The 10,420-nt window shown below is 43.6% G+C and overlaps 1 protein-coding gene and 1 long non-coding RNA gene across 2 annotated transcripts in view; one reads left to right on the forward strand and one right to left on the reverse strand.

Annotated features, from left to right (window-relative positions):
* ttbk1a (tau tubulin kinase 1a) overlaps positions 1-10,420 on the reverse strand; it is a gene marked incomplete at its 5' end in the record, with an annotated part of 108,590 nt that overhangs the window by 49,191 nt on the left and 48,979 nt on the right. Inside the window, 2 exon segments of the mRNA XM_014029445.1 lie at positions 4,144-4,325; positions 8,383-8,723. Of these exon segments, the coding sequence (XP_013884899.1) occupies positions 4,144-4,325; positions 8,383-8,723 (523 nt within the window).
* Positions 85-1,439, forward strand: LOC106533205 (uncharacterized). Its single transcript, XR_001312208.1, has 2 exons — positions 85-1,092; positions 1,230-1,439. It is a non-coding gene; the product is annotated as an uncharacterized LOC106533205 (long non-coding RNA).

Here is a 10,420-nt window from a genome sequence, read left to right on the forward strand (position 1 = left end):
CTGTGAACACAGTAATATAATTGTGGATTTTTCCTGAGAAAATCTTTCATTTATCTGGACTAACAAAAGGTTCAGAACTGATTATAAACAGAAAGGTTACAGTTAATCATCATAAATGTTTTGCAGAGATTTCTCTTAGAGTCTATCAGAAGAAAGCTAAAGGGGTTATCATGATGTTCAACCACAGAGTTAACCTTGACTGGCGCCTGGCAAACTTTATCTTTCTTTCTCTGACTCATCTCTAAGCCTGAGGGTGGAACCAAAGTTCATTCGTTCTTATTACTAACTATGAAAATTTCTTACAATGTGGCTGAATAGGCAAACATAAAATCGCAATTAGCAGCGAAGAGCCGATTTCCAAATGTAATCAGAGCTATTGACTGCACTCATATTACTGTAAGAGCACCTTCTGAAAATTAATTTGCTTTTGTGAATCAGAAGCATTTTCATTCAATAAATGTGCAACTAATTTGTGATGCACAAATGTGTTTCACAAATATAGTGGCACGTTGGCCTGGTTCAACTCATGATTYCTTTATACTGCGGAATAGTTCGGAATAAACTTGAAGTAGGAGCTGTGTGTGATGGCTGGCTTCTAGGTATTTATTTATTTTTTCTTGCAACATTCTGAATTATTTACAGCCTTTTATCATTTGTGTCACAGTGAGAGGCATATTTGTGTCAGCTCAATTTATTAAGTGTACTAATTATCTTTAGGTGACCAAGGCTACCCACTTGCTACCTGGCTCCTCACTCCACTCTTCAACCCCCACACAGAACAAGAGCTGCGATATAACGCGCTGCATGCCCGAGCACGGTCTATTATTGAATGCGCTATAGGGCATCTCAAAGGCTGCAGGTGCTGCCTGGACAGGAGTGGTGGCGTCCTGCTTCACTCTCCACAGAAGGCATGTTGCATTGTGGTAGCATGTGCCATGTTGCATAATGTGACAAAACTTTGTGGGGTGCCTCTACTTGATGTGGRTGTCGACAACGATGATCCAGACCCTGGGCCAGCACCCATAAATGAGTTAAATGCAGCTGTGAACCAGCATCGTTTGGATTTCATTCAGACATTATAAAACAATACAGGTATGGGCACAAACATTTTTTTATTTTTCTGCCAGTTTCTTTAATGACTGGCTGATGTCACTCAGAAGCCTGTTGGTCTGCTGTAACTCAGCGCGAATGTTCCTCATTGTTTGAACAGTTTCCATCTGTGATTGAAGCACAGCATTGGTCAGCACCCGGCCTGATTGATGACCTCCTTCAGCTGAGGCCCGCGGTRCCTCTGCTTCAGGCACCTCCCGTTGCACCGAGTGAGGGGCTGTCGGGGGGTCCAGTGGAGAAGCTGGATGAGGAACTGGGTTCCTCTGCGTCTCTGGCACTGCATTCCCTGGTTTCCACTTGAACTGCCAATAAAAGTAATAATAACTCAGTGTGTCCACTCTGCTTAATGATATGTCATACAGTATATTTAATTTTCTAGACTAACATAATGAAAGTATTTTTTACACATCATACATACCAATCATGTCAGATTCYGCCTCATGTGCTGGCAGGATRCCAACGAGCGYTGTCTCCCCAATCACTGCAGCCTCTCGCTCTTCATGTGGAGTCAGCTCCAGTAAAGCTGGACCTCCACCTGTGGCTGAAACACTCTGGTGATGTGCAGCAACCCTGTTCTTCACATCCACCTTGATGTCCGACCATTTCTTCTTCATTTCTGACAGTGATCTCATTTGTGCTCCTGCTGCGTTCACTGCCTTTCTATTTTCTACCACTCGTTTCTTTTCATTTTATTTGTAATCMCAGAGGAGTGACTTCCAAATAAAATCCTTCTTCTCACCTCAACCTCTGAAACAAACACTTCTGTTTCACATTCAGTGAAATTTATTTTTTTGGTCTTGCTTAACRCTTTTGCCATGGTTATTTGGATGAAGGGTGCGAGCCTGCCTTGAATTTATACTAATTTGCATATTCATTTGTGGGCGGGGTCAAGGCGGTCCGAGCTGCACCAGCAGCTGCTCTCAGTTTCACGCAAATTGGGATGTATAAAGGAAAGTTGTGCAGAAACCTGCGTGCGCAGTTTTATACATCTGATTTTTTTTGGTGCGGCGCACTTTTTTAAAATTTGTCCGTACGTCAACTTTTAGTGTGAAAGCTGTGCACTCCTTTATGCATGAGGCCCCAGAACACATTTAATGACCATTTATGCAGAAATCCAAGTAATCCCAAAGGGTTCACCATACTTTCAGACACCACAAAAATACATAGAGAATCAACTTCATTCTACATTGCCACAAGTTGTATGGAACAGATCTACTACAGCTAAGGATTCACATTCATTCTTCCTGATGAAAACAATGGTTTAAAGATAATTTAAAAAATGTAAAAATAAGTGACTGATCCAACATCAAAGACAGAGAGGCAGCACCATTCTACCAGTTGAACAGTAAAAACAGAATTTTCATGACTTCCAGTCATTGAAAAGGATTCTTAAAGTTATTATTATACCAAAGGTAGCCACAGTAAGAAAACCTTTACTAAGATTACTTCATYTGACTGTCTGAAAATCAAATCAACAACAATTGGAGTATCTTTGTACCTGCACAAAAAAGATGACCAAAGTCAAACAGTGGGTTTAACTACAGGACTTCTTCAACAACAAAACCAAAATAAAAGATTTGTGCAAGTCCTACTCATCCAATGGCATACTTGTATTTTGTAAAAAAAAAAAAAAAAAAGCCAAGTATTTTAATAGAGTAACTTGCTAAAATCTTCCAGGACTATTCATCACTCATACTTTTGCCAACTACTGCTCGGTCAGGCTTAAAGAGCACTTAGACCCCCCCCCCCCATGCAGTTTATCATTTATCTTGACATAGTGAGAAAGGGGTAGCCGGTGGGGTGTTGTGCTTACTTGTAAATCTCACTACAAAGCTAATCTAAATAAATCATTATATGGAGACTAATCAGTGCCACATCAGTGGCAGTGGTKGTTTAGTGTTTTGCCCTATAACACTTCGACATGTGACTGAAGAGCAGAGGGAATCGAACCACCAACGTTCTCTTTGGAAGACGATTGCCCTAATCGTTCATCCACAGCCGCCCCAAGAAAGATGGCTGATTGCATCATGTACATGACCTCTATTGTATTCTATTGTGCACTCACCTGCTTCATGTCTGTAAGCACATTAAATTTAATGTAAGCAACACTAGAGTAAAACAGTAATGGAAGACAGATTCTTACTTTAGTTTATTTATTATTWAATCAAAGATATTATAAAGATATCAGGTTAGATATTTACCTAAAGCTATATGTCATGCACAAACACACTCAATATTGATGTAAATGGTGAATGGACTGTACTTATATAGCGCTTTTCTACCCAACCAGGACACTCAAAGCTCTTCACACTACAACCTATGTCCATGTTTATCCATTCATACAGCACTCTACCAGATCTCCTACAAACTAACATGTACAATCAWCTATGGAGACTAATCAGTGCCAATCACATTCATACACTGATGGGACACATCAGAGGCATTGGGGTTAAGTATCTTGCCCAAGGACACAACAACAGAGACRGATGGACGGGGGATCGAACCGGTGACCTTCYGGTTCCAGGACAACTCCCCTRACCACTCTGCCACAACGACCCCTATGTAAATAAAACACTTCAAGTAAGTAATTCCAAGCGTGTTTTGGAGCTGCAGTAGCTCAGTGGTCAGTGCTGCAGTCCTGCAACATTCAGGCRGCAGGCTCAAGACCAGGATGAGTCAAGAACTGCATCTAGTATAAAACAACTGCCAAATAATTCATGCAGGCGCASTCACTGTGGTGACGCCTGCAGAAGGGAGCAGCCAGAAAAAATCTAAAGCAAATAATAATAATGATAATAATAATAAATAAACATTTCTGCACCAGGAAAAAAAAACTAAACAAAAACATAACTGACAAAACAAAATCTGACTGTGCTGGATTTGTCCTTTAAATTCCATTTAGGTGGCAGCTGTGACAGCACTAACAACACAGTTAACAGAGATTAAACCTGATTAACATCTATCCACTCTACTCATCTGTCCAGCTACACTATATGCCAGGAGAATTCTTTGATTAGTAGCTGTGCCTCTTACCGGYCTTTGAGGTCCAGTGGGCTCTGACTCTCTCCGACGAGGACGTCCCGACGGAAGTGAGTGACATGGCGACTGTGCAGGGCTTCCGCCACTCCTCCTTGATGCCTCCTCCTCTGTTAACGTTAGCATTCCCCGACTGTTCTCACGAGTTTGAGTTTTCGGACGGACCACCAGTTCACCGGCTGCAGGAAAAATCAAAAGTTGAACATATTTCAGGACGTGTTCTGAGTCAAAAATGAACCCAACCTGAGTCACTGAAAACTTGATTGATAATCTGTACAGTTTGCATTGTTCATCATTTATCACATTAAAGATCAGAAGCATGTCAGCATGAGTGACAGAGAAACAAGGTGAGCTTCATGTCAACATCAACATAAGGTGAAAAAGATTCTGTAAGACGTCATCAAYCAGTTTAACCTTAACTAATCTTGTGTTCATTTTCCAGATAAAAATATCTCACAAAACCTTAAGGCCACTATAATCTYGTACTGATTTCTGATGAAAACAAGATCAGGAATCAATTGAACATACAGTATAACCTTATGTTAAAGTGAAACAGAGGTGGGGACTTGGGTCACATGATTTGGACTTGAGTCGGACTCAAGTCATTAATATTATGACTTTAGACGTGAAAAAATGTTCAGAGACTTTGTGACTTAACTTGAACTTTTACACTAATGACTTGGGACTTGAATTGGACTTGACCCTGTTTACTTGAAAAGACTATATTTTACCCACAATCAAGTTTAATAAACATTATTTATAAAGTGGGCCCCATTAACCARTTTCACTCTTCCATATTAATAAAGGCAGACCATCTGTGCATGTGAGCTGCAGCACAGGAAATGAAATGAACCAGATATTTAAAAATGAAAAGTTATARTTTAAAGGAAGACTAGGAAGTTCTGGAACTGGGGGTGGCAGCAAGTTGAAGTAGCTCTGTGATTTTCATCTTTTTGGGCATTCATTCCTGCCTTTCTGGAAAAAGTTTTTTTATTTTTATTTTTATTTTTTGGACAGCTGTTCATTTTTGTTTTGGATGCTGTGCAGCTGGATTGATTTTTGCCAATACTTTTRTATTTTGCTCTATGTTATGATGTGTAACCATAGCAACAGTGTGCTTTACAACAGGGAGCAGCTGATTAATATGAATAATATAGCAAAATCTGAAATAATACAACAAATGAAGCCACAAATCTCACAGGAGTTGAAAATAAGGTGGAACCAGTCTCCTCGAGAGGGGTTGGACACTCTTCCACTCTGGAGTTGCCCATGCTGAGAGGTGCCGAGCAGGACTGGGCATACTTATTGCCCCCCATCTCGGTGCCTGGACGTTGGGGTTYACCCCGGTGAACGAGAGGGTAGCCTCCCTCCGCCTACGGGTGGGGGGATGGGTCCTGACTGTTGTTTGTGCCTATGTGCCTAACAACAGTTCAGATTACCCACCCTTTCTGGAGTCCTTGGAGGGGGTGTGGAGAGYGCTCCTAAYGGGGACTCCCTTGTTCTGCTGGGGGACTTCAAYGCTCACATGGKYAATGACAGTGAGACCTGGAGAGACGTGGTCGGGAGGAACGGCCTCCCCGATCTGAACCTGAGCGGTGTTTTCTTATTGGACTTCTGTGCTCATCATGGATGTCCATAGCGAACACCATGTTCAAATATAAGGGTTTCCATATGTGCTCTTGGCACCAGGACACCCTAGGCCGCAGTTTGATGATTGACTTTGTTGTCATTTCATCTGATCTGCGGCCGCATGTTATGGACACTCAGGTGAAGAGAGGGGCGGAGCTGTCAATTGACCACTACCTGGTGGTGAGTTGGCTCCATTGGTGGGGGAGGATGCCGGTCAGACCTGGCAGACTCAAACGTATAGTCTGCTGGGAGCGTCTGTCAGAGTCTCCCATCAGACGGAGTCTCCCGTCAGAGAGAGCTTCAACTCACACCTCCGGGGGAACTTGGAACAGTTCTGGGGGAAGTGGGGGACATTGAGTCCGAGTGGGCCATGTTCCGTACCTCCATTGTCAAGGCGGTTTACCTAAGCTGTGGCTGTAAGGTTGTCAGTGCCTGTCGTGGCGGCAACCCTCAAACCTGCTGGTGGACATCGCTGTTGTCAGGCTGAAGAAGGAGTCCTATCGAGTTTTTTTGGCCTGTGGGACTCTGAAAGCAGCCGATAGGTATCGGCAGTCCAAGCGGGTTGCAGCTCGGGTGGTCGCTGAGACAAAAACTCGGGCATCGGAGGAGTTCGGAGAGGCCATGGAAAACGACTTCCGTACAGCTTCGAGGCGATTCTGGTCCACCATCCATTGTCTCGAGGGGGAAAGYGGTTTGCCACCAACACTATTTATGGTGGGGATGGTGCGCTGCTGACCTCAACTCGGGATGTTGTGGGTCAGTGTGCGGAATACTTTGAGGACCTCTTCAATCCTACAGACACATCTTCCCATGAGGAAGAAGAGCCTGAGGCCCCTGGGTCGGACTCTCGAATCTCTGGTGCCAAGATCACTGAGGTGGTTAAAAAGCTCCTCGGTGGCAGGGCGCYGGGGTCGATGAGTTCCTTAAGGCACTGGATGTTGTGGGGTTGCATTGGCTAACGTGACTCTACAATATCACTTGGACATCAGGGGCAGTTCCCCTGGATTGGCAGACTGGGGTGGTGGTCCCCCTATTTAAAAAGGGGGGACTGCAGAGTGTGTTCCAACTACAGGGGGATCACACTTCTGAGCCTCCCTGATAAGGTCTATTCGGGGGTTCTGGAGAGGAGGGTCCATTGGATAGTCAAATCTTGGATTCAGGAAGTGCAGTGTGGCTTTCGTCCTGCTCATGTAACACTGGACCAGCTCTACACCCTTAGCAGGGTCTTGGAGGGTGCATGGGAGTTCGCCCAACTAGTCTACATGTGTTTTGTGGACTTGGAGAAGGCATTCGACCGTGTCCCTCGGGGACTCCTGTGGGGGGTACTCTGGGAGTATGGGGTACCAGGCCCATTGATACAGGCTGTTAGGTCCCTGTATGACCGGTGCCAGAGCTTGGTCCACATTACCGGTAGTAAGTCGGACTCGTTACTGGTGAAAGTTGGACTCCACCAAGGCTGCCCTTTGTCAAGATTCTGTTCATAACTTTTATGGACAGAATTTCTAGGCGCAGCCAAGGTGTTGAGGGGATCCTTTATGGTGACCTTAGGATCGTGTCTGCTTTTTGCGGATGATGTGGTCCTAATGGCTTCATCAGATCGTGAKCTCCAGCTCTCGCTGGAGCGGTTCACAGCCAAGTGTGAAGCAGCCAGGATGAGGATCAGGGCCTCCAAATCCGAGACCATGGTCTTGAGCTGGAAACCGGTAGCGTGCCGGCTCTGGGGTGGTGAAGCGGGAGCTGAGCCAGAAGGCAAAGCTCTCGGTTTACAGGTCGGTCTACGTTCCTACCCTCATCTATCGTCACGAACTTTGGGTAGTGACCGAAAGAATGAGATCGCGGATCCAAGTGGCTGAAATTATTTTCCTTCGCAGGGTGTCTGGGCTTTCCCTTAGAGATAGGGTGAGAAACTCGGTCATCCGGGAGGGACTCAGAGTAGAGCCACTGCTCCTCCACGTCGAGAGGAGCCAGTTGAGGTGGCTTGGACATCTGGTTAGGATGCCTCCTGGATGCCTCCCTGGTGAGGTGTTCTGGACACGTCCCACTTGGAGGAGACCCAAAGGAAGACCCAGGACACCCTGGAGGGACTATGTTTCTTGGCTGGCCTGGGAACACCTTGGGATTCCCCTGGACGAGCTGGTCCAAGTGGCTGGGGAGAGGGAGGWCTGGGTCTCTCTGCTTAGGTTGCTGCCCATGTGATCAGATCCCTGATAAGCGGCAGAAAAYGGACGGACGGACATGTTGCCTGCTTGGATCTGTTACTATCTTGCTCGGAGGCACGAAGGAGTGTCAGGGGTTGGCTCGCTACTACAGCTTTTTACGATGTGATCTCATTTCTTGACTCAGGCACATTGTAAATTTGGCCGATATGTTAAAACACATAAGCAAAAATATTGATCCAAGTATAGTACTAACCCCCAACTTTATGGATGATTTTATGGATTTAATTTTTCATATTATACTTGAATATTTATTATATACATTTAACATAACTGCAACATTGTTTAAAAAAAGTCCCGAAAAGACTCAAAATTCCAAGTTTCAGACTTGGGACTTGACTTGACATTTGTCTGTCTTGATATGAGAAGATGAATGTGTTGCCAGTTGTACCTCCAGCCCTGAGCCTCTTCCTCTCATCCTGCTCCTCCAGAGGGCGGAGTTCCTCAGGCTCTTCGTCAGTGGTCCCTGATGTAGTTGGAAGAAAGTCCCGCAGCTCTGCCTCTTTGTCGATGATTACCCACTCTTTACTGTCAAAGTCCTCCTCCTCAGCCAGAGGAACAGACCGAATAAAAGCATTGCTGTGTGCCTCCTGGTCGACAGAAGCCACCGACACCTCCTGGCGTCCGCTAACCTGACGATCACCACGGCAACCAGGGTCAACAGACAGCATCTGAGCCGGCTGCGAGGAGTATACGTGACGGGATGGAGAGCCCAACATATCCATCCTTGACCTGGTGGACATACACAAACATGTAGAGTCAAAGAAATATAAAAGTGTGACTCATTTACAGCTTGACAAAACAGGAATATTTTAACTGATGACATTAATTAATGAACTTAAAGCCAAGTCAAGTCTGTGTGTAGTCAGAACAAACACAAGATGTTCATTATTTCATTTGAGTCAAGTCTGATGTAAAAAATTCAGGTGTAAATTTAACTCAAGTATATTACTTAGTAAATTAGTAAATTTAACTCAATGAGACCAAAATGTTTTTGTCAAATTCTAAACTTGAATTCAAGTCTAGAGAAATTTCAGACTAGACCAAGTCAAACCATAATGTCACAGAAAGCTTTAAAGCAGGTTAGTGACATTAAGTTTAAGCCAAGCTTGATGTTGCTTGGTCATTCATAATAACATCTAAAGATCCAACACAGGCTATAGGCCCTGGGCTACAGCTCTTGTAAGAACTCTGGTACCTACAGCTGTYGGCTGTGAAAGTGTGGGATACATTGTATTAATGGTGATAATATATTTTGGTCAAAGTAGGGTGTATTTAGAGGCAAAGGTTCATGTTTTAAAAGAGAAACATAATGTAGACGATTGGGAAAAAGATTGTGCTTTGGACATACTTGAGACTTTTGTCTTAGGCAGAAACCTCACTGCTGAGGGAACCTTGGGGGCCGAAGTAAACAGTTCACATCTGTTATCCTGATACAGACGAAGCTGACCAGGCAGACTAAACTATTTAGGTGCCATACTTTGATAAGAAAATATATATTTTCTGTCCTGACATACGGAAATGAAAAGGTTGACTTGGCTTTTCCCTTAAGACAGGAACTAGATGACAACAACCATTCTGATGTAAGAGACAAAAACAAACTAATGCTTGCTCCAGACAGGACATCTTCAATGAGGAGGCTGCTTTTAACAGTCAGTCAAATAAGTTATAAACAAAGGGTAAACACTTATGTGACACCACATCAAATGACTGATAACATTTTTGAAGACTTAATCACGTTGGCATGAGCACTTAGGATGGGGCTGGGTTGATGGATGTGTGTTTAAACGGTATAATATGAAATCAAGAAGCAGACTCCTTTAATCAAGGTAGTGGCATTAGCCAGACTGTTGTGCCTCCCTACAGACATAAGAGTCGGGACTGACTCAGAGACTACAGGAATGGAGCTTGACTTGGCACCCACTGAAGAYAGACAGAAACAAGCATTTAGTGCACATTGTCAGACTGAAGCTCTGCCTGTGCTTGGTTTAGAAAGCTTGGATGGAGATTTGTCAGCTAYACAAATTGCACATTATAAAGAAATTTAAAAAGTAGAGGAGTTACATTCCTTAAATGCACAGCTTGCTGTGGTTCAGCTAAGAGAGCTTACAGAAAAGGTTAATCAACGTGAAATAAAAGTAATCAAAATGTCTCAGATTGGCTGTAGTAACATTTATTTAATTATTCTTTTAAATTTTACAAAAATATCAAAATCTCTAAACTACTAGAATTTACTAAATACACAATACACATTATATTATATATCAATATTTACCAGTAATATGTAAGTGTTTTTTCTGGACAGCACATAAACATGAATATATGAAGTAACTTCTACTCTTCTGGACTAAAACTGAGGCTGCATGCACACACAAAGGCTGCTGCTCCTCATTCCCTTGCTTCACTTTTCAAGGAGAGGACAAGACATG

This window comes from Austrofundulus limnaeus, unplaced genomic scaffold (genome assembly GCF_001266775.1).
Source record: "Austrofundulus limnaeus strain Quisiro unplaced genomic scaffold, Austrofundulus_limnaeus-1.0 Scaffold905, whole genome shotgun sequence".
NCBI lineage: Eukaryota > Metazoa > Chordata > Actinopteri > Cyprinodontiformes > Rivulidae > Austrofundulus > Austrofundulus limnaeus.